This window comes from Falco peregrinus, chromosome 15, assembly GCF_023634155.1.
Source record: "Falco peregrinus isolate bFalPer1 chromosome 15, bFalPer1.pri, whole genome shotgun sequence".
NCBI lineage: Eukaryota > Metazoa > Chordata > Aves > Falconiformes > Falconidae > Falco > Falco peregrinus.
Genome location: NC_073735.1, coordinates 7,721,745 through 7,746,586, shown reverse-complemented (window position 1 = coordinate 7,746,586; position 24,842 = coordinate 7,721,745). Strand labels below are relative to the sequence as shown.

Sequence of the window (24,842 nt, the reverse complement as noted above, 5' to 3'; positions counted from 1 at the left end):
GACCTAGAACCCTCCCGCCCTGGACCATTGCTGAAGACACTGGAGAAGGTATTACAAAAAAAGGAAAAGGAATTCTTGGAGAAGCCCTAGGAGAACTCTGTCAGGCCAGAGAACTTGGCAGTTCTCCCCATGCCCCTGCTCTGGTTTTTCCTCAGGCTTCCCCTGCCAGCACAGGAGTGCTGCGGCAAGCCCACCGGGACAGCTCCGGAGACCGGAGCCTGCCGGACCCTGGCACAGGCTCTGCACCTGATGCGCGACACCGAGAGTCACAGAAGCAAAACAAAAGGTTTTCCAGCCCCTACCCCAGCCCGGTATAAGGTAGGTGTGTCAGGAGCTATCTGTAAATCTCGCATCAAGCAAAATGTTAACTTCTGTCAAAGCTTTCAGAGCACGGTATGTTGCAATTATGTGTAAATGAGTCTAGAAGAACGGTGGTTTTTCTCACGTACCGTATACAAACAGCATGTAATCCGCATGTGATTTCCCCACCGCGTTTGAAGCCTCACAGCGGTATGTACCATTATCTGTTTTGTTTAGGTTACTAATGAGAAGGTTTGAACCAGACACTACAACGTGTTGAGGCATCTCATCATCTACTCTTAACCACCTCATGTCCGTAGGCCTACAGAGGAGGGAGAAAAAGAAACAATCACATTACTATTTTCCTATGGTAAAGATGGCATCTTCAATAGTTCATCCACAGACAGAAAGCCCAAACCAAGAAAAAACTGTAAAGAAATAACACATACTTTTTTTTGCACTAGTCAAGCCCGGATGCTGTCGGGCTTCCTCAATTTAAATTTATTTTAACCCAACAGGAAACTGTATCCAGACCTTAAATTTTCTGAAAACACTAATGCAAGCAGGAAGAAAGTTCATTAGTGGTTAATCATTTGCTTATTCAGTAAACCTGAAATCTTTGAGGCTATGGACTACACGTGCATCCACAGGGTGCTCTGAGTGCAGACCTGGACAGCATGTGGCAGAACAGGTACATTTTAACAGGTTTGAACCCTTCCACAAAGCGATGCGATGGACCTGTTTAACCTTGGTGGTGGCCGTGCCGCTCGCTATGAGCATCTCAGCTGTGGGAGGAGAGGAACACCTTCCTCCTTCCCCCAGTCCCTCCTGGCCAACTGTCAGCCTCTCTCTCCTGCATCCCTTTGCTAGCGGAACCAAAGTGAGCATCACCTTTGCATCATTTAGGGAATTAAATTAGCCTGTTGTGTTAGAGCTAGTAAAGAAGGCGAGTGCTGCAGGCCTTGCGGGGTGTGTGTGGTTTTTTTGGTTTGCCTTTTTTTTTTAACTTTAAAAGAATTAGAAAAAAAATTTTAGATTTATCATCGTCTTTAAGCAGCAGTAAGGGGACAGATCAGCTACTCCTGAGACAGCCTTCCCAGCAAGAAAAACACAGCATCTTTCAGGGTGACTCAACAGCAAGCTCTTAAAAGGGGAGCCTCACGCAGGATGACAATTTTCAGCCTGCCCAGTTCCAGAGTCTGCAAGTCAGACTTCGCCAGGAGCTCATACTGCTGGAGGCATCTCACAGCTCAGACTTTCCTTAGCATCCAAATGGGAGACTCCTGTTGTGATGCAGAAGCTGCTAAAGTTTCAATGTCCCAGCCACCTGGGTATTGGCTGCGAAGCTGAGAGCTGGTTCTGGGCAGGGGCTCGGCACCCTCCTCCCCGCCGTCGGGCACGCGGGCCATAGCACAGGCAGCAGAAGCTCCTGGGAGAGCAGAAATGCAGTTTAACCTCAGTAGGGTGGGAAGGGTTTGGATGCTCCTGGCTACAGTTATCAAGAGGCTGTTTGCAGTTTTTGAGTCCCAGCGTTTCACACGCCACGTGCGCTACGTGGCAGCCTGCTTCCAGAGACGTGTCTCCCCCTGCCTGTCCTAGCAGTGGCCAGTTCAGCATCCCCCCACCTCTGGGGTGGGGAGGGGGGCGACAGAAGTTGCATCTAATCTAACAAAATACCTGTACGGGTATCAAAATGGAAACTTCTATTCTCTGCTCTTTTGTTTTCCTCTGAGCTTCCCTCCCTCGATGTTTATAGTGCCAAATTTCGCAGAGAAATGGTTTCATTTAACTGGAGAAACATCCCCCTTCATCTTAAACCTCTGAAAAGGGTTTTATGAAGCCTCTTTGTATTAAAAACATAGAGCTAAACACAGCCCATTATTTTCCTGTATATTTTCTTAGCTTTGAGACACACAGGTGAAGTGACCTTCATAAGCGGATTCCTAGCACATTCTTAGCATCACTGTAACGTTAAGTGGCATGCTGCTGGGGAGATGTGTCTGTTTTATTTAATGTGTGTATGTCTTATTCATAGCCTGGAAGGAGGAGGGGGGAAAAAAAAAAGTAAAGAAGCCTATTCATTAAATTCCCAGACGATGGCAAATGGGAGGAACTGCAGTTACCCATGAGAGGAGGAATGCAAAGGGGCTCTGACAGACCGAGCGGGGATTAGATCATAACATGGAATTCAGCAGGGGACATGCCAGTCTCTGACGTAAGGGGAAGGAATCGGCCTCGTGCGGAACAGAAGGAACTGGGAAGCAGGAGCCACCAAAGCGATGTGGGAGAGCAGGAACACTGCTGCTGGTGGTGGTGGTGGGGGGGGGGGGGGGCGGTGACAGCACCCCAAGCCCCCTCGCTGTTGAGTGCTGACACCCTGCCTGTCGCTGCCCACAGCGGCGGAACTGTCAGACTGGATGGCTTCCAGTTCGACTGCACCTGCATAGCTCCTCTGCTCTGGGCACGCTACCAAGGAGGCGCTGACAGACATCAGGGATGTTTGCAGAAATCTTATGAACATGACGAAAATAAAAGAAGATAGTAAATACTTGACAGCCATAAATCCAAGTGGAAGAGAAAGTATTTAAAAAAAAATAAAGTCGACAAAACTTAAAATTAGAACAACAATGAAAGTGTAGAGGAAAATCTACCCTCCCTTGCCAGGATTTTCCTGATCCATAAATTTCTTCAACTATGTAAGGAAGCCTCAAGGGCATGGCAAGAAGAGGAGAAAGAATAAAACCTGCGTTTTGTAAAAAGCACACAGGGCACCAAAAGGGAGGAAAATCATCACATAGTCAATACAAGCAGAAAGACAGACTGCCTTACCTGGGGGATCCATTCCACTTTACAACCGCTCAGTTCTGCGGTGCCAGTCCTACCTCTGCGTACTGGCACCTCGTGAGGCTCCAGTACGCAGGCCCCTGACCTCGCTTTTGCGGATCAGCTGCCACCGACTGCCACCCACGCCACTCCCTGGGCAGAGGCGCAGGGCTGCGGGGCTTCTCGCTTCTGCACCCGGGGGCTCGCTGCGCTGGCTGCCAGAGCCCTCCCAGGAGCCCTTCGGGTGGAAATCCCGCAGCCCTTAGTTACACGGGAATAAATGCAAAGCAGAATAGACGCAGCAGATGCTCAGGTGCAGAAAGCATCTCTCTCTCTCTCACACTGTCACATCGTCTTCGCAGCGGAGAATAGCACACTGAGTGTCTGCAATAGCAGCAGAGGCCAAGCGACACTTGCGCGCTTCTGCAGCGCGGCCGCGCCAGCACCGGGCCACCTGCTCCGTCCTGGGGAAGCGTCCAACTTACTGTGGTTTTCCAAAAGCTGCGCAGGTCAGTTCCAGCGGCTCCCCTTCTCTCGTGAGGCCTTGCACCGGGTAATTCTGAGAAACCCGCACTTGAGGCTTATCTGCAGGACAAAAAACGTCACTGGGTGAATTGCGGTGCCGGAGAGGCCCGGGTCGTCGCGCGCCCGAGGCGGAGGCGGCTCCGGCACCGCTCTGCCCTGGGCCGGCTGCTGCTCCCGGCCGGAGGGCGAGGCTGGCAGTGCTCCATGTGCCAAGCCCAGCGCCATGGTCCCAGGGCAGACACTTCTGCTGTGCCGGCGTTTGATCTCTGAACTCGCTCGAGCTAAAACGAATTCATTTGCTTTCATGCTGAGGTGAAACCAGAGATATCTGTGGTGCGCAGAACTGACAGGTTTTATTGTGTATCACATATTACTGTATGACAACACTCGGCGTCCACGCATATTAATATTTGGGCTTTACAAGAGATGCTTGTTAGAAACACAGAAATAAGTCACAGCCGCTGCGCTGCTTTTGTTTAAACCACAGAAGGTTTTATTTCGTCCAAATGAAGCTCTTCTAAATCCTAAAATAAACACAGAGAATTAAAGCATTTATAGTTAGGGAGCCAACTCACAAAACACTTTAGTAAGACTTTGCAGGAGGAAGAAGGAAAAAAAAAAAAAAAAAAAGCCATACCACAAACGAGCCCGCAATTAAAAAAAATCATTACCTCCTACAACTGAAACACAGATTAAAAATGCAATCTAAGCTGTAGCTAAAGTGTTATCAGTGCAAGAAATCAATTCAATGCTACAAATGCCATTAAGCCATATATATTTTTCAGGATTTTACTCAACTGTTCCTTAGGAACAAAAGGCGGCAAAAAAATCAGTATGCATAAAGGTTGAAACCATTTAAATGTTTCTATTTCCTTTGAGAGTAACTGCTACCAAAAATATTGGCTTGCTGCATTTTATTAACTGTGTTTAACTCATTAACATGCTTCCTATGGAATAATAGAGATTGGGGGGGCGGGAGGTGGGGGAGGGAAATCCATGTCAGGATTTAACCAATTTAAACTCTCATAATTTTCAGTAATGGAATAAGCTACACGAGTAAATCCTCTCCCGAGATGACTATACCACAAACATTTTATAAACTAATCCCCATTACAGATGCTTCTCGCAGCTATGAAAACTCGGGTGTCTGCAGGCTGGCGGTGGCTGCACGGGGACGGTGACGCTCTGGGGTTGCCCCGTGCCCAGGGTGCGGAGCCCCTGCTGCACCGTGAGTGCTGCCACCTCACCGTGCCTGAGCATCCTCACCGCCCTGCACGTGTGAGGGAGATGTGGAACCAGCTGGTACGTCCTGGGAGCGAGCTGAGGAAAGAAAGGTCCCCCGCAGGGGAAGGGACGTGGCACAAGCGCGTGCCAGAAAAGCATGGGAAAGCAAAAAGCGGTGCTGACAGACAGCATTGAGCCTGGTCTGCGACGCTCGGGTCTGTGCCATGAGCACTTACACAATGCATAAACGTAGGGAGATGAGTTAAACCAAGTATTATGCAGCAAGTAAATCACAAGCAGCATCTTAAACGCCGTGCTCATGCTCACCGCTCTCATTCACAACTCCCACTTCCCCAGCCATCTGCTGGCTATTTATTATTTGCTTTGCAGCAGTACCTAAGAGCCCATGCCAGGAACGCGGATGCCATGATACTCTGTGTCATAGAGCAGAAAACCTTTACAGGCCAATCTACATGGGAACAGAAAGATCACAGCACCCTGTGCTGAGAAAGCTCCGCACAACATCTTCTGCAGCTTGCCTCCCCTGCTGCTCCCATCCCGCTTTCATTAGATAAATTTCAGTATTTCTAATGAGCTGTTTACCAGCTGACAATTACTTATGGAAATCAAGAGGAACACACTGAAGGCTTGCCGTACTGCAAATGCACTGCAAACCAAGCGAGCTCTTCCAGAACCACGGGAGGGGAGCCCTTCCATTTCCCAGCCCACAGTCTTCATTAACCAAACGAAAGCAGCAAAGCGCGCCCGTACCGTTCTCTGGGCACCGCAGAGGTGTCACCTGCGATAGCAGTCTGGGCTTTCTTAGCACAGGTGCACGCACTCGGGAAGACGACAGCATTCCCCCAATAGAGTTACCACAGCGAACATCTCTCCTAAGCAGGACTTGCCAGCACACCAGTAATTACAGCGGGCACTTATGAAAATGCTTCACAGCTCTGAAGGATTCAGAAGGATGGCTGGGCACTCAGGAGAACCGAAATTTTAATTAGGCTCATAGCATACAAAAAAATTTCACTCGCTTCAACCAAGAATTTGGGGCGGGTGCATCTCTCTTTCCTTTTTTTAAAGATATGCCTTTAGACAATCTTAAATTCTATTTCCAGTGCTAAGTGCCTCACCTCAGAGTCAGTGTGTTTCCTTCAGATTACGGACTCTGTTAGCAAAGCTTTCTAAAATGCCGAGCACTTTGGGACCCTGAGCTCCATCCCTACACGGGATCATGACATTCAGTAGCCTATGCCAGTAAAGCTATGATGGTTTTCACTGCCTGGAGAAGCAGTTTGCCACCTACTACCTGCTTTCCTAAAAATGCCATGCCCCAGTGGCTGTGCAATCTGGGACAATGACTATCTCGGATGGTGACCTAGGATGTAAGGCAAGAAGCAGCAGAGTTTTTACCACAAGTGCATTCCAGCAGCTCAAAATCCTCGACTTGGAACTTTGTAATATCATACCGCTGGATTACTACATAAAAATAAATGCTTGCATCTATGCATCCAAGCCACTACATACTCCACTGGCAGCCAATTAGATCTAACAACCCAAAGCTATTTCCTAGTACGCCTATTTCTAGCAGCTTAAAAAACCAGCCTAGTAATTTAATAAGGCACCTTTATTAAGCTAAATTCATTCAAAAGCTAAGAGTGATATACAAGGTTAAATACCAGTAGTCTAAAGGTTACGCTGTAGCAGCAACCAATTTGAAAAACTTATTACAAACCCATTCTGCATTTGATGAGATTTCTTTTACAACAGGCGCGCGCCGTGCCTGCCAGTGCAGGAACCACCGCCTGCCCGGAGGGGACAGCACATCCTGCTCCTCACCCCGCCGGTCAGGTACGGCATGTGCCAGCCTGACCCCGTGCCAAAAAATGCTCCTTCCCCCCACCTCCCAACCAAATAAACCTAAGTTAATTTCTCAGGTGATGGAGAGGCTGCAGAGTCCTCCAGCTGAGACGCCGTGTGGAAGCAGAGCTCCCTCCGGCTCTCCCAGCCATCCCAGGCTGCACCCACTGAAAGCCCCGAGTTTTAAAGCTCCGTCGTTGGGAAGTTACCAGAACTCCCTAGCAGCTGCATTTGTCCTCGTTCTTCCTCTTATTAGCTGGTCTCGCAGCTTTTGCGCCATCAGCAAAGATTATTAACGGTGACTTTTTACAAACTTCAAATGCTTCGCGGGAGCACTGAACAGCATTGGGCCAAGCACCCAAGCCAGCATATTCTCTCTAAAAATACCATCGTATGCTGATTACTCCCTAATGACTATCCTTTGAGATCTGCCAGTTAGCGATTTCTTAATCCATTTAAATGTGCGCTCCATCGATAATGCTTAGATCTCATTAGTCAGCCAAGATAAAACGTTATACTGAGTTTGGTGCCTTACAAAAGCCTAAGCCTATTACTTCTACCGGTTTCCTTTCATCAGGCCGACCTGTGATCTCAAAGGCAGGCAAGCTCACCGTCTCAAATCCTGTCAGCCAGGTGGATTTGGCAAGCCTGAACTCCTTGCCTGCCTGGAGGACCAGGATGCTCCAGCTGGGTCAGCCTTGGGACCCTCCGCTGCACACCCCCCTCCCCAGCGGGGCTGTGCACACAACCGAGCCGAGGGCGAACATCCAGCCTCTCCCTATGTGCCTCTTTCCCAACGGCTGGTGTGACCTCTGGAGCTCCTGGAGGTGTGCAGGCAGCGCTCCGGAGGCAGCAGTGACATGGGTTTCTCTAACCGCCCACCCCGTGCCTCAGTCCTCAGGATGCTAACGCATCGCGGACCTGACTGTTACCCTGGAGTGTGACCATATACTTAAATAAAAGGCTGGTTTTCTTGGGAAAGGCAAGAAGGGACATGAAAGGGTGTTACGCCCTCGTCCTCATGCCTCTGCCCTGAAATGCAATCAGAAAATACATAACGAGGAAACTACATGCAATAAATTTAACTCTGTGGTCATATCCAGTAACGTCACCGTGCGCAAGAGATACTAGCAGCTGCTCTAGAAAACCTGCATTGCACTTGACGCACGTGTTCTTTGGGGCCACGCCAACCACACCAGAGTTGACTCATAGCACCACAGCAGCTCCTGGCCCTCCAGCCATCTCTGCGCAAGTGATCGGCTCCTACGATGCAGCAATCTGTCCACTCCAAGCACCAACCCTGCACCGAGGCAGCCGCTAGTAACACAGTCAAAAACATTCTGGGAAACACTACTTCTCTCCCAAAGCCCAGGTGACTCCTAACCCTCACCAGCAACAAACCAGTCAACCCCTCGCGGCTGCCGTGCTCCCAGCTAAGGTCGGAAGACAGCCCAAAGCCTTCCTCCCACATGCTGCTTCGGGGGGAAACCATGCAAAGCTACAGATGAGGAAGACCAGCTCCTGAAAGCTGGCTGGGGCTCACAGAGCTCCGACACGGAGCGGGAACGGGCACTGTCCGACAACGCTGAGGTTCCCTCGATGCTCCGGTTGCCTACAGACGCTTGGCAGAGCGGACACGCAGCCAGAGGAGCCATCTGGGACCTCGGCACGTTTCAGCACGGGGTTTCTCCCTCTCCGCTCCAAATTCCAGCCAACCACGTACATTAAGCGAATCGCACGTGACTGTCGATGGCCGGTTTGTTCACGGCAGAGGCGAGGGGACAAGGGCCCGCTCCTGCAGCGGGTCTGGGGCAGGGCTGCTGCAGCACGTGGCTCGGCACCTCTTGCAATGCCAGACCATTTGCTGACAGAGAAAGTGACAAAACTGATTCTTTCAGTGATTCAGCTGAAAACGCTCTTTCCCTGTGCTGTGAAATTAGGTACCAAATCCAAGGTTTAAAATCCATTTAATAATTACCCTATTAATTCATGATGTGCACCTCTTGGCAAAAGTGGTGACAGATGGCATCCTCAGGAGAAGGATCCCACGGGCCAAGCAGAGCTCCTGCCCACTTTAGGTAATTCCAGCTTCAAAATCTCCCAGATAATCCTTTAGACACCTTTCTTTAGATGGGCACTATTTTACCCAGCTCCTCGCCTCTGCTTTGGTCCGTGGCCCAAACCGACTATTCATAAAACCCGACTTTGTGTGGTTTCTGTATCCTACCCATGCTGGCAGGCTAGGGGAAGAGCAGGAGGAGCATGTTCTTCAATATTAAAAGAATTAAGCACTGTATATGCAAGTGTAAATACAACTGTCACCTTCATTCTACAATCAAGCAGGTTTGCTTATCAGGTACCAGTCTGCATCAGAGACAGCCCAGACTCGGCAATCCCCTATCTCCTCCTCAGCTTTGGCAAGGACAAGAGTCTGCACTGCTGATGTTCAGCCAAAATACAGAAATCTATTAAATAAATAGATTCCGTGCTTAAAATAACCAAGAAGCCTCTGACTGGCAGTTTCCAATTCGTCTGGATGAGCCTTTCGACCCCAAACACAACTTTGTAGCTGTTGCCTTCAACTGAAGCACTTGGCTTGTAGGAAAAGGGAAGCCAAAGCCAGACAGGTAAGTTGGGCATAAACACTTCAGTTTGAAATATTTAAGTGTACGCTGCTGCTTAATGCTTGCGAAAGGCAGAGTCCTGGTTGTACTGTATGCTCCTCACTCCCAACAACATTCCTCCGAGAAAACCTTATTAATGAGCTTGCAAACAAGCACCCAACTGGGAAATGTCACAAACAAGAGTGGCTAATGCCCCAGAAAATCAAATAACTGAACACTTGGCTGATTGTGGTGCTTTTCATATTCACTAAGAGAACAAAAAAAAAAAAAAAAAAAAAAAAAAAAAAAAAGAAAAAAGCTTTAAATCAAAGTTTCTGAAGGGGTCAACACCTCACTGAACAAAACAACTCTTTCATTCATTTTTAGAAATCTCAAGATGATAAATTACGTTGATGTTAATCACTTCAATGCATACTATGCAATTAATATCTTCGCTTGACAGAAACAGAAGGATTACTGGAGATGCGACAGTGCACACATATATATATATGGCCAGTTTTTAACATAATTGGGCACAAAAAATTCTTCCATTGTAAAGCAGAGGCCGTAACAGACTCCATCAGTGCATATTTTAAAAGTACAAGTGTAGATATTATAAAAATGAATGTGCAATTAATTAGAACTTCAGAAAAGCAGAAAAAAACCCCACCACCCCAAGCCAGAGAAAATGCCAAATCAAGACTTCGACACTTTCACTCACAGTACCACGTAATGAGATAAGGAAAAGTACCACAAAGGCTGAACTTAAATGTCTCTGAGAATATCTGGTTCCATTCAATTCCTTAATGATATTTTAATGCATTTTGTTGCTTCATTTCCTTTCTAAAATTAGACTCAACGCACTCGTCTTCCATCCCTCATTGACGGATTTGAATCACAAAGAGAAAGCGACTCCAGCCAGAATCAGGGGATATTTCCAAGCCAACACGATGCAGCACACTGCGGCCGCCCACTGCACAGGGTTCTACGCTCACTGGCTAGGCTATTAATCAAGCATGAAAGTGTTATCATCACTGTGAATACATGGCACCATTTGTCTAACTCCGTTTGCTTTTGAGAAGCTTTACCAGGAGGGTTTCAGACACACGGCTGAGTGCTTCTCTGCAGAGATTTCATTTTAACACCACACCCTACATTCGTGTGGAAGCATTTCTCTCCAAACTTCACAAAGGGCCAGGCTGTGCTGCATTATATATGCAACAAATAGCTTACTCCACGAGTAGGACAAATGCTCAGCACGAATCAGCCTTACTCGCAGTTTTGCTGACTGCAGCAAAACAGTCTCTCCTCCCAGCATGTGTGCTGAGAACTTGCTATTTATTTATAAAGTTTAGCTGAGGGTATAGTAACAAGTGACGGGTACGTACTACGACAGCTCCTCTGACAGCGCGGTACGCCTGTTATTTTGCCGTAGCAGAAGCCCTGCTGTGCTTGAGAGGAGGAGCGAGAGACCCAGTCCTTCCTCGCAGAGATGCGACAGCCTCGGCACACAGGAAGATGCTTGGAAACAACCAGGGAGAGAACAAGGGGCAGCCCCGCGGGTCAGCGCAGCGCAGCCAACACCAGCCCCACTAAACGGTGGCCCAGGTGACCGCGGGCTCGGTGCTGCAGGCGCATGGGGTATGCTGGGGCTGCTGCTCCAGCCGTTACAATGAACCCCACGCAGAGTTGGAAACTGCCTGTCCCGCTCCATGAGCACCATCTGCTTCCCTCCTCCTGGCACAGGACACCTGGAGCGGCCCCAGCCCGGGGCGAGGTGGCCAACAGCCCTTTGGAAACGTCCTCCTGAAGCTACCGAAACACTTAACCCAGAACCCCAAAGCCTGCCATTTTCTTCGAACTAAAACACAGAAGAAAATGTTCAAAATAATGGTTTTTTCAACCACAGGGAAGTAGGTCACTTTGTAGACTTAACGTTCTGCACCTTCCTTTCTTTTTTGCAGAGGAGAATGTTTCAATAAAAAAACCCCACACATTCCGGGTGACACCTCCAAATAAGCCGAAGTCCAAATGCTCTGGATTGGCAACGACCCTTAAGGTCCTCATCTACCAAAAGGCAGCTAAGATACCTAGCTTTAAGAAAATCACCTTAAAAAGAGAAAAGATAAATATTTACAAAGGAGAAGGAAGGAAGCCTGGGGGAAGAAACACCTCCCTCCTCCTTCCTGCCATCCGCCACCCCGCACCTGCCCCAGCTCTCCCGGGGGTGCAGCCCCCGAGCAGCACGTGAAGAACCACAGTGGTGTGTCCCTGGAAAACGGCTGGACTGTGTGGGAGTCACCTCGGGAAACACCTCACTCTCCTCTGAAGGGCGCAAATGGCATGTGGCTCAGGGCCTGCTCTCTTCAGCAGGTCACAGCTTCAGTAAGACGGAAAAAAATATATCCTGTGATGACAAATGTCCCACCCCCTCCCTTCCCCACTTCGCAAACTACACAGGATTTTTGTTTTCTGCTTGCTTTTATCCTTGAAAAGAAAAAACCAAAACCAAACAAACTAAAAAACCCCAGCCCACAACTTTTGAGTTTGCATCTTAGAAAATTTAATCGCTCCGTACTCTGAAATTTAGTCAGACCAGAAATACCTCATCTGAGAGGGCCCCATCCATCCTCCTCCTGTCCTTCCCCAACGCATTTCATGCTGGAGTTGAATATGTTAAGTGCAGAGGAATACAAAGTTTGCTGAGAAAAATATTTTCCTGTGCCTTACTGACGTTCCAAAGAGGCAGATCTGCTGTGCCCTTGGTGGGAACACGCAGGACTTAACGGGGAGAGAACCTAACAGCAGAGGCTTCAACCAGCAAGACCGCCAAGTGATCTGGAGCAACACCTCTCCGGCTGCAACAGGAGCAGCAGCATCCACACATGCGAGCGTGGGATGAACACCACGACTGCTACCGCCTTGGAGACTGGGCAGCTGGTGTGCCTGCAGGGTACCATCACCGTCAGTGGAAGCACAAACAGCAGTCAGGTGGAGTCCTTTCCTCTGGCTGCAAATCCTGTATCTAAAAAGCGATTGAGAATGTACCGGTTAACTTGATTCTAGGAGACGAAGTTCCCTGAGAGGCCAAGCCCATGTCCACGGGAGCTCTGATCTGTCTGTCTGTCTGCCAAGAGCAGAGGACCTTCCTCCCGCTCCTGCTCTCCCATCAGCCAACAAGTCATCAGCTTAAAGCAGGAGAAGCTCAAGGGTAAAAGTTTGCTCTGCAACTGCCTCTTCTGCCCTAAGTTCAGGTCCAACAGCAGGTATTAAATGCAAATGCCTGGCTGCATTCCAGCACATGAAGTCCCGAAGCTGCTAATTGCTGGGAGCCGCAAGGTTATGATGCACGACATGTTCTTCTGCTGGTACTCCTCTCTCAAGCCATCTGCTGCTGCCCACCGAAGGAACCGACTGGACTACCGTGGGTCAAGTCCCCATATATAAACATAATTACTTTTAACAAGCTCGGAGTTTAATTCAGACCAGAACACAAAACGAACCCAGTCCAAAAGCCTTTCTCCCACTCATCCCCGTTCCCTTCCGAGGAGGCTCTGCGCTAGCTCCATTCCGACAAGCAGCTCCAGAACAACCCAAGGGGAGGCTAAAATCAGCGCTAAGGGCAGAAACCTGCCCAAGGGATGCCAGAGCAGCCTCCAGCACATCAGCCGAAGATGGCATGCATCCCGTGGGACACCCAAGTAACAGCAGTTTTTTACCTGCTTTGCCTTCACTGCATGGGGAGCCTTGTAAAGGTTGCAAACGAAAGTCGTCAAGAAGGGGTTTGAGGAATTTAGAAAATGATTTAAAAATTTACAGATTATTTAAGAATGGCAAAAATGTTAATTTTTTTGCGGAAACAGTGGCCCTCTCCTACCCCATCAAATGACCAGGATTTCAGAGGCATTTCTGAAAGGAAGCCTGAAGACCACCTGAAGCCCTTTTGCCGAAGGGGAAGAAACCTGGTGCGATTTCAATGCCTCTGCATGGTAGGGGAGATGGATTATTATTTTTTTTTCCTTCCCCCCTGTTAAGTATTTGATCAAGCCTCACAAAGGTGCTAATGTATTATTAAAGCTAATGGAGCTCTACAAGAAATGTTAATGGACATTAAGTTTGCATAAATGAATTACGCATTAGCACAGTTGCAAGAAATCTAGTATCTGCCAATTTAGGTAGTATCTGATCATTTCTGTTTTCCTCATTATGGGAACATCGTTTCCCGCTAGTTTCAGAGATACAAGAATTGTAACCAAGATGTTCATAATGAAACTACATAATGAAGCAGATGAAATAAAATTAATACAAAACTTCCTCTTCTCCTTTTAACGTAATGTTGTAGTTGAAGCACACTTACAAAAACAAGCACCCTGAACCATCCTAGCACCCCGGTTTTCTGAGGCACTCCAGCCTCACCATGAGGACTGTCTGACCTGGCTTTTGCAAGCCATTTGCTGTGCAGAGGTGTGCATCTACAGCAGCTCTGTCACCTCCACCAGCTGGAAGTCAGGCACCTCTGTGTTTGGCACCACAGGTATTTTCAGGTATCTGCTCATAAAACTTGCCAACATCACATACAGTAGCGCAGCTCCTAAACAAAGTGAAATGTGTTAACACCGAACATGCTCAAAGCATTACAGAAAATAGGCTGGCTTTCATCAGCAGTGTTACTACAGATTTCACATAATTCATGTTACTCTGCTGCAGAGAAGCAGCTGGTGCTGTATGTTCACAACGCACAATACTGAGTTTCTTTGCGCAACACCAAGTTTTTGTCCGTAAAGTCGCAATGGTGGCCAGTCGCTTTGATGTGGCAGTAGTGAAGCACTTTTCAAACAGGTAAGTAGGTTGCTAAAAGAAGAATACTCAGATTTAATCTGTTTTGACAATTATAGAGCCCAGCCAGGAACCTTTGACAGCGCACATTCTGTGGACAGAAAGTTACTTCTTCAGAGAATGAAGGTGTGTATTTATCGCATCACAGAAAGGCTAGGAAAAGTCATGGCTTAGCCCATGAAGTGGTACCCAAAACTTGCAATTTTTAAATAACAGGATATAAACCTCACTTATGTTGTAGTTTTATCATGTGGCGAACAGTTCCCCCAACCCGTAAGTGAGCAATTTTATAACGTTAAGAAATTTAAAAGTTCCGCTACTCACACATGACTTCTAGGTAACGCTGCGTCTGCAAGTCTTTGACAGCAGGGTGATCCACTAAGCAGATGACAGGGACCCCGTCGTCTTCCCGTCCCACCTTCAGCAGCAGCTGGCTGGTCACCGTGTACATGTCGGACCACTGCTCCACCTCTGACTTGCCTGCCAGGGAGAGGGCAGAGCACGGGACGTGGTCACGGGAGGGAGCGTCAACGGTACCCAGCTCACCTCCCCCATCTCGGTGGAGAGGTCCCCCCTCAATAACCGTCCCCGCTCGGCAGCCACCGAGGTTGTGGGGAAGGGGGTATGTGTGCATGAAGCAGCGCACCTCTGTGAGGTTGCTGCCAACTCCAGTCCACGCTGCCTCACTGCAACGATTAACAATCCCCTTACGCTGCCCCCAAATCCCAAACTCTTAAATCAATGAGCTACAAATCCCCTCCCACCTCCGAATCAACAATTAGCTAGAAAAGTGATTACACAGCTCAACTTAATTAAAAGTAGTATTGATATGCTGAAGCATTTCAGCAGTGCTGGACTGGAAGGAGAGAACAGTGGCGGCTGCAGCAAAGCACAGCCGGGACTGGCTGCCTGAAGGATGCCGTAACGCACGGCACCGAAACCAGGAGGGAGAACGGGCAAGACAGGAGAGAAAGGATTTTTTCAGGAACTCAGCAAGTGCTTGCTGGCAATGCACCTCTGCTTCGTTTTCAAATACTCTTATCTGTGGCTTTTTATTGAAGAATTCACAGTCAAAACGTTACTAGCAACTTTTCTAGCAGAGGTCTTTCAAACACGAGGTATTTCTGTATAATATATTGAAGCAAAACAGAGGACCGATGCAGAAAGTGATGCCCTTTGATATTTAGAGGAAAGGCTTTCTGGTCGGCAAAGATGCACGTTCCTGCTACTCACAACCTACCACCAAGTATTTTAGTTTCCCTACTTCTCTGAAAAAAAAAAAAAATAAAAAAAATCCAAAGAATCAGCAGGGTGAGCGGGTACTGCAAGAAGCTACTACTCAGCTCAGCAGTCTTCAAAGAGAAAGGAAAGCCGGGATTCAATTGCCAACACAAGAAAACTCAATCAAGAAGCTGGACAGGTCAAGCATGAAGGGTCAGGTACTACTGCACTGCTGCCTGCCAGAACGGGGAAGGGAACCCGACAGGGATGATCACTGGAAGATCTGCACACCATGCTGATGACAAGTGGTGCTGGGAGCCAGCGGGGTACCACTTCACGTGGCAGCAGGTTTGCATTCCGCCTTTATCAGCATACTCTCAGCATGCGCCCCACTCGGATGCTCGTAGGTGTTGGATTTAAAGGGAGGTTTTCATCTTGCCCTTGTAGGGGGGTGGATTTGAAGTAATGAGTCTGGACTTCTGCGGAGAGCCCTTCAGTGTCTCAGACTGGGTAAAGCACAAAAGTGTTGTCAACCGGGCTCACATCTACATGCAGACTTAAACTAACAACACGTCACATGCAATCAGAGTCAGTGACTTGAATGTGCAAATACCAGGAGCAACCAGACTTCAGGGAGTCACAGAAACCCATCTTACATGAATATTCAAGCGAACACAGAGAAAACGCTCTATAAACAAGAGAGCTAGACATGAAGGTGAAATGAAAATCTTTATAGCCCAAAGCGCAGATGATCCTACTCGTACCTAAAGCAGGGCAGAAGGCTACATAAACCACTGCAGAAATAAATTCAGCGCACAGCGCTGGGGCTCCTCAAGGTCACCTGCACTTACAGAAAAACTCCAGAACCCTGTACTGGAGCCTGGCAGGTAGGCAGAGGACCAAATGGAGTTCAGCCCTTCTGTGTTAGAGAATAAACTGTCTGCCCACATATTCCTTTGTTCTTGAGCTGACACTTAAAGCAGCTCACTCTACTTTTTTTTTTTTCTTTTCTTTTTTAAATAATATTTCCACCCCTTCCCTTAAAGTGGCAACAGAGAACAAATACCCAGCATTACATAAATCATTTCAGCTCGCCTAGAAAAGCAAGTGACTGAGAGGATATGTCTACCGGTTAGCTCTTTGTTTCCTTTGAACCATCTGATGGTGGTGGCTGGTCTGCTGGCCATGGCAGTGCAGTTCAGCTCGATCTCTTCTCCCTCAACGGCGATTTCTTTCTGGATATCAATTACCAAATTGCGTGGCGGGACTACAAATGGAAAAGACAACACAACACATATGCGATGAAGAAACCCATTTGTTGATCACTAATGCAAGACAAAACCTTCGGGAATACCCATAAAATCTACTAAAGGAAACTTCGCAACCAGGATTTATTTGATCTTTCAATTGATCAAATCCTTTGATAGGCAGTTTCACAGTAATCGGCGTTAAGCGCTTTCACTCTCCACCTAATAATCATTGTAGTTTCGCAAATTATTACTTATCAAATTTGTAACTTTCTGTTCTCTCTCCCAGGCAGGCACCATTCCAAGGAAAAGCTTTAGTCTTCTGCGCTACGCATTTGTGTGCATTACTATTTAAAAAATACAGCTTGACTCCGTGCACATTTCTTGACTGCTTCTGACAAGGAGAGGAAACACAAAAGCTGACATTTGGAAGTGAATTTCTTACCGTGCCTCTAACCTCGCAAGGCAATTTTTCTCTCCTGCTGTTCAGCTTCAAGCCTCAGCCGTAAGGAGTGGAAGCAGGCCAGCAAACATCAAGCTCACTGAAGATGCTCCAAAAGCCGCCAAGCACGAGCTCGACGTGGAACGCCACCACCTTTGGAACAATGCTGCCTCCCCATCACCCCACCACAAACCAAGTGCAAAAGCATCCCCAAGAGAAGAGCCGGCTCTGCAGCCAGCGACAGGCGCTCACAGCGCAGGGCAATTCCTGCAGGATGGAGACTTGCCCCCCTCCCTGGACATGCACCTTCTACAGGAGAAGACATCAAGCTGGAAGATTATGCTGAATGAAAAATAATTGAGTAATACTGAGAAACAGGCTGTAACTTCAGGGGGTAACGACCACTGCAGCACAATCCAGAAATCTGACAAACTAGCTTCAAAATCACAACACAGGAACAAGGAATCTCTTCCCTGTGAAAGCACCGGTAATGAGGCAAAAACCAGGGAAAAAAATGAACATCAAGAGTCCGTACAGCAGAGAGTTGCAGTTTCAGAAAAAACCCAAAACTTCCAAAGGAACCTCAACTTTGCTCTGATCAATATGATTAAGCAACTGCATAGTTCAAATGTGACTAACACGTTTTTGAGCTAATGAAGAACAAATATGTATAAATACCATCCAGATGATCAAATGGACTAATTAGTCACTTGTGGCTTTTCTCTAAAAAGAACAGAACGGGCCTCATAGTTGAGATTTTCACATGTTCCAATTAAGCATGAATAAATCTACATATCATGTCACAGAAGACATTAAAGCACACGGGAGAGCGGTGGGGGGAGCATGCTGCCAAGGCGGGGGGAAGGAAGCACGAAGCTCTCTCCCAATACCGACTACAGAAATGATGCCTCGGAACTCAGCTCTGCCTTGGCTCTCCCAAGCGAGCATCATTGGAAGCAGACGAGCAAAACTACTCTTGGACAGAACTTATGATATATTGAAGTCCAAGTGACGACCACGAGATCTGTGGTGGGGAAAGTGTTCCTGGGGGGGCAGCCGCACTCTGACTCCCCTGCCCCTGCTCATTTTTGCTCCTAATTAGGGAGTCACTAATATGGAAGATGGGAAAGACATGTCACCTGCGGCGTTGCGGTACACAATCTCTCTGCACCAAGGCTAGCTATGATGAAAAGTCCCCTCCTTAGTCTTCTAATAACCCAAATTCACCTGCGCTGCCTGCTCTGTGAACTCAGCTTTGGCCCAAGCGTGTGATAAAGGTGGAGAAAACAGCCGCTGCTTTAGGGCAGGCACACACCGGCCACGCTGAAAATCCTCCTCAAGAAGAGCTGAAGTCCGAGGCAAGAAAACAGACTTCCTCCTGAATTCTGAAGCACAGGTCATGTTTTTAAAAAAAAAACCAAAACAAAATGACAAAAAGACTGCATTTTGTCTCCCACTTGAAAGACATGCAGTGCTGGCTTACGGGGGAATAAATGAAGCTGTTATTTCAAACACCTTCTTAGCATCGTTAGCAGGGACATGAAATCAGACAAACTATTCTTACATGTGCATGATTAGAGAGAAGAGCTGGCAGAGTTTCCTACTCCTGTGAATGCTGGGACATGCACTAAAACTTTGAAGATGTTGATAAACGTAATAGCTCTAGCAGAACTGCTTATAAACATCATTAAACAACGTATAAAACCTAAGAAACAAATCTCATTAAATAAAAGAAGGAAGATTTAAGCTAATCAGCGAGCGAGATCTTACATGAAGTCGCCCTCTGTGATCCAGGTTCTCCTATTAATAGTCTTAAAAGCTGCTGCTAATCAGGAATGGCTCTGGCAGCACGAGCTGCCGTTACCGGTAACCGCACCGGTCTGGCGGCTGCACAGCGCCCGAGGGAGCGGGGGCAAGAGCTCAGCAGTACCGCGCCTGCGTGGACCTGGGGGGCAGAGTGGAGCAGGCAGAATTCACTTCAGCGCTGCAAACAGTGACTTCGAAGCGAATGAACAAACTTAGGATGTCAAGTGAGAGACCTTGCATTCTTTCCCATGCAAAAACAGAATTTTGCTGAAATTAATAGGAAGGCATCACTTCCCATTAGGTGAACTCAAGACCTCACCAAATACATAAGTCAACTGACAAACGTGCAAAAACGTATGCATCTACACAACGGCAGGAGCTTTGCCACGATGCTATTGGTAATATTTGCCTGTAAGGAGTATCACAGATGGGCAAAGATGCTGTCATTCGTCATTAAAATGTAATCTCTCACATCCCCAAGCTCTGGAAGAAAAGATTCAGTATGTGATCAGAGTCTTCTGATTACTGAAAACACAAAATTCGTAAGGTGAGCAGTTTGACCATGCTACGAAGCATTCATGTTGATTTATTTTCCCTCTGCATATCAGATGACTACTGAAAGACATTTTCTACAGCTTCTACTCTCTGGACACCTTCTTGCTCTCTTCACCAAGCAAAACACAACCGCTGCAAGTTATCTTCCCTTCTTCCTAGGAAACACACCTTCTCTCGCCCCAAAGAAAATCGACACGAGGCGGGGAAGGGCTGGTCTCACACTGCTCGTGCCGTTCTGCCCAGCCTCGGGCCGGACAGCCGTTCCTTCTGGGATGCCAGCAGGTCCAGACTGGCTGAAAAGCAAAAGGGTTCGCGGGGCACCCTTACAGAGCACTGCAGCACGAACCCTCACGCTTGGGCTGCCCGCAGACCAAGGCCAGTATGAAACCCCGCTCCCTAAACGGCAGGAAACTCCTTGCAGCCTTCCCAAGTGACCTGCCCGAGCAGAAGAGAGGCTTAGAAGCAGGGACACCTCACGCTTACACCTCTGCTCAGACTTTGAGGCCAACAACTGCTGGCAAACGGGGAGGGGAAGAACCAAGAATCACACTGAATACGACGTTACCTACAAAGAGCGGCTCAGGGTGCAACCAGGATCCCTGGCGATGCGAGGGCCACGGCACGCCACCGGACAACCTGCTTGGTGTTTGCTGGCAGCCCTTGGAAATCTTGTGCCTGCAGGTCCCAGCCCCAAGCTGCACTGAGCTGCTGAAGAGCTGAGCCAGCCTCCAGCGGGAGAGCACCCCATGGTCAAACCCTCGCTGCGTTTCGTCACTGGAGAGCTGCAGCTGTCTCTGGGTGGCTGGAGCTCTCGGAATGCTATGCGGAGACCCAACCCGCTGACCCTGTGCGGCCAGGGATTGCAATGTTCACCGCAAGCACCTATCAGGTCCTTACCGAGCACTGTAATCGTGGTATAAATTTCCTGGGGGGGATCAGTGTAGAGCTGGCAGAAGTACCTTCCTTCATCGGAAATGGAGACATTTGTCAAGGACACTCGGAGCTCGCTGTTGGAGAAGTTCACCAGCTGGAACCTGCTGTCCTTCAGCGCTGCGGAGCAAGCACATCCTTAGTGACTGCAGCGAGAGACTCGGCGTCCCCTATCACACCGCAGCAAAGCCAAAGGCCTATACAAAACAGCAGCAGCACCTAGACAAGCACCTGGCGGCCTCCTGCCTGCAGCCTCCACCCTGCTCCTTACCTTTGAGTCGGGGCCTCTAACATACTGCTGTTCTCAGGTCATTACAAAGAATCAATGTAAGCAAACCACCAGGCGCAGCATCAAATCAAATGGCTGAGGGATGCGCAGGTAAAACACTTGTTGGGAGAATTCACCTCTATGTGGACCCGCTACTGACCATATGCGGTCAGTGGACTAGGGACAGTGTGAAAGATAAAAGAACTGGGAAAAGTACAGTTCAAAATCTGTTTCCCGGCCAGTAACAGCTGCCCAAATTCTGTTAAATATTTGGAAACAGAGCATTTAAAGTCTCACCAGCCGAACACAAGTTCCGTGGACAGTGATGCCAGTAGGGCGAGCCAGCCCTGCACGCCTGCACCCTTAGATCGGACAACACCTTGGAAGAGATCACGGCTGGCCACATGTGTCTGCAGCATGGGGCACAACGTACCGCTGCGTCCCGTCTCCGCAGCAACACAGACACAGTTTAAAGCATTTCACTGCAGCCACCAGGCTTTGTGGCACTGTCGCAGCAGGAAACAAAGCCAGGCTCATCCACTGGACCCGGCAGTGAAGGCAGAGTTTGTTTTGGTTACACAGAAGCATAGATTGTCTTGAAATTTTCAGTCTTTGAACCAAACAGATTACCTCTGAGAACATTGTGCTTTCTCGCTGTTGCCCTATTCAATTTGTTTGTGTCAGCTAAATATTTGGCACTCAATTGCAATTCACCCTGAATTACTACAATCAATTCCTATTGCAAAGTAAGATGGTCTGACTTTTAAAGGGGACCGTCAAGGTTTCCATTAAGGAGAAAGATTATGATTGCCTGTCTCATCTACCCTCCAAAGAACTGACTAAGCTTTAAGTGTCTAGCATTACATTAAAAGAAGAGAACTCTGCAGATGCTTTCTCTTGAGCACGAGCAAGGCACAGGAAAAATTATCAGACAAGGAAAGATAAAACTTACGTCTGAAATCTCGGAAATAAATCGTTTGTCTGTTGGGATTCAGGAGCTGAATCACCGAGTCGTCGCTGTTCTTGACGCGGCAGCTGATGGTGGCGACGTCTCCCTCCACCACCGTCACGTCTTCTGTCACCAAATTCTGACCATCACCTTCAGGAGCGAGCAAACACAGAAGGAACGTCAGCATGGTCCACGTGGGAAGGAAAAGTTCCACCACAGCCACACACCCAGCGCTCCTGTACAACATGCCCGGTGGCCCCTCTGCAGAAACGATCTTGGAATTTTCGTCCGACCAGCTTAACTGAGGAAGGACTCGTGTCTTCTGCAGGGGGAACAAGCCTCGGGCAGGCAATGGAGGAATCCCCGCTGGTGAGTCTGACGGGGTCACATGGAACCGGGACCCCCACCCTTTTACCCCACTAACCAAGCGAACAGACTGTGCACAGCCACACCTGGTTGTCGCTGCAGCTGCTGTGGACCTCACCGAACGGGTGTCATTACCTGCAGGGTGAGCAGCCATGCCAGGGAACACAACACCCCCCCCCCACGCCCCCACTACTGCCCACCCACTAACTTAAAGTGGAGTAACTGGCATGGAGCTCTGCGATGGGAACAGAGGAACAAGAACCACTGCACGGGCAACTGTTTGCACAACGCCCGCTGTACGGCTGCGCCAAGGAACACGCTTTTTATTGCAAAGCAGCCATGTAATCCCAGCACGTCCTCCCTGCTGCACTTTGAAGCATGACCGAAGGCGGAGGATGAGGGACAGATGCCCCGTGCCCCGCCATGCTTTAATACTCACAGCAGCCTCGGGGAGCAAGTTCCACGCCACGTGCATGGAAAAGGCAGAAATTCACTTCCTCTCTCAACAGACAAATTTTGTTGAATTACCTTGAAAGAACAATTCGCTGTAAGAAGCACTTATCCTTTGACTTGTGCAGATAGACTTTAGGGAACCAGTTTTTACTCACTCTGTGTAATCAGTAGGTGCTACTAATGTCCAGAGGCGGGAAAAAAAAAGAATTCGATGCAATTATGCTGTGAGAGCCTTGTAATCATTCACAGGTCATCACCTCAAAAACTCTCCTCCTAATGAATCGAATCGTTACATCACACGCACGCTGAGAAGTTTGCTTCACATGCTAAAGAATGCAGAGGAGGGGAATCTGAAAAAAGTGCTTTGCATTTCAGATTTCCTGTAACTACTGGGAATCTCGTCGAGGTTGGGAAGTGAGCTGGAGGAGCATGGAGCCGAGGCCAGACCAGCGGAGCCCACCCGAGGGAGCCCAGCCAGGGCAGCACTAACCCGAGTCCTTCTGGTAACAGCTGGGGTCTGCTTTCCAACCACACAGGTCTGACAGACCAGGGGGCAAAGCCAAGCGAGGGAGATTTTGAAACCTTGACTGGGAATTGCCAAGCGAGGTGAGGGTGCGTGGGCAGCCAAGGGCTGGGTGGCCAGGAGAAGCCTTCTGCTGCCTTTGCACAGCAGCCGGCAGGGAGGCAGTCCAGCTCCCAAGCTAGCCATGAAAAACAAACACACAAGATTTTGATAGAAAGTTTGCAAACAATAAATCCAGGGATGTTATTTGTACTCTAGCTTTTCTCTCGCCCTGCATTCTTTTCATTTTTCTTTCTTTCTGACTTGCATTTATTATTTGATGTGCTTTGGAAATGAATGTTTGACAGAAAGCCTGCATCATTTGGAAAGAAAAAGATTGATAAATTGTTAGGCACCTTTCCACACCTCACGGCACTGACTTGAAGTCTGGGCACGTTTTTCTGCCCTCTTAGTATAAATTTTTTTTCTCCAGATTGATGAACTTTGAACAGCAACATGAAAAGTTCTTATCAAACAGGCTAACAGCCGTACCAGAGAAGAGCTCCCAGGCTCACTGCAAGAGGTACGAAAAGCCCATCACCAACACCCGCCTGGCTCCTACTCTCCTCTCGGCAAGCTGACCATGCTCAAAGCCCTCAGATCAGATGAGGGTCCAGCCATCCCACCACACTACCAGTACCCTTAACATAGTGTTCCTGAACATTTCCAACTGCAGTAACAACACAAGGTTGTCAAATAATGTAACCTACTTGATCAAAGCACTGGACCAGGCTGCCCCGGGAGGTGGTGGAGTCACCATCTCTGGAGATATTCAGGAGATGTGTAGATGTGGCACTTGGGGCCATGGGCTAGTGGTGGGCTTGGCCGTGCTGTGTTAATGGTTGACCTTGACAATCTTAAAGGTCTTTTCCAACCTAAAGGTGTCTCTGATTCTGTGGAAGGTGAGGAGCACAACCGTGTTACTCATCAAAACAAACTCACTGTCTGAGTGGTGGAATACTTCATACCCAGTCCAGGTATGACCCATACCCAAAGCTGACTGAAGACAACCGCAGACAGGACAACCCATTAAAGAATGACAATATATCGTTGTACCCGTTAGGTAGCACTGGACCCAGCGACTCCAGCCTTGCCTGATGCCCCCCGCAGCACCAGGACGCAGGCGTGCATGTGCCCTTCTGCACTCAGGGACGGGTCCCCAGACCCGTCGCCCATGGAGTGAGGGTGCAGAGCCCAAACGCTACCAACGCCTGCGCCGCATCAACCGCCTGTGCCGCATCTCGCCTCGCTGAAGAAAAACCATGGACGGACGCGTCAGAACAGCGTGGAACTGATCTGCAACAGCCACAGTCAGGCTCCAGCTTAAACGACATTCAAATATCTCAAAAGCAGTGGAAGCAAAAATATTAAATGTTACTAACTGCTTCTGGGGAATAATTTTATCAAAACCATTCAAAACAAGGTTCTTGCACAAGGATCAGCTTGATATGTTCTCATAAACGCAATATTCACTACAAATCATTAACAAAGCTATTAAGATTCGATTTCCATCTAAGCAATTATTGCTAGCATATTTTTTTACATTTACTTTAAAAGACTCAATCCTATTTTCAATTCATTAAACTGTTCCTTGCATTTACTGAATTTTACATCAGCTTAGAAGCCTATTTGAATTAATAAGAATTACAGTAGAAGTAATTTAGAAATAAATTATTTTAAGTTCAAGCCACTGAAGCTTTTCATGCTGGGATGCTGCTACATTAAGCCCGCTGACTGATGGCTTTAGAAGTCCAGCAGCTCAGTCCAGGCTGGCATCAGGATCCCTCTCAAGGCGGCATTTATTCTCCCCGAGGGCCTGGGGTTAATGACAGGCAGGGTGCACCTAAGGACACGCTGAATCTCTGG

General features: G+C 48.3%; 1 protein-coding gene across 10 annotated transcripts in view; it reads right to left on the bottom strand.

Annotated features, from left to right (window-relative positions):
* The window catches only part of CADM1 (cell adhesion molecule 1), a 170,357-nt gene that overhangs the window by 33,255 nt on the left and 112,260 nt on the right, over positions 1 to 24,842 (bottom strand). For all 10 annotated transcript variants that reach the window (XM_055819272.1, XM_055819270.1, XM_055819271.1 and 7 more), the window contains exons 2-7: positions 21,599 to 21,745; positions 20,346 to 20,498; positions 16,528 to 16,665; positions 14,502 to 14,657; positions 3,609 to 3,708; positions 450 to 622 (exon numbers count right to left, since the gene is read on the bottom strand). In XM_055819272.1, coding sequence (XP_055675247.1) covers positions 450 to 622; positions 3,609 to 3,708; positions 14,502 to 14,657; positions 16,528 to 16,665; positions 20,346 to 20,498; positions 21,599 to 21,745 — 867 coding nt within the window. The remainder of the gene's footprint in view (positions 1 to 449; positions 623 to 3,608; positions 3,709 to 14,501; positions 14,658 to 16,527; positions 16,666 to 20,345; positions 20,499 to 21,598; positions 21,746 to 24,842) is intronic.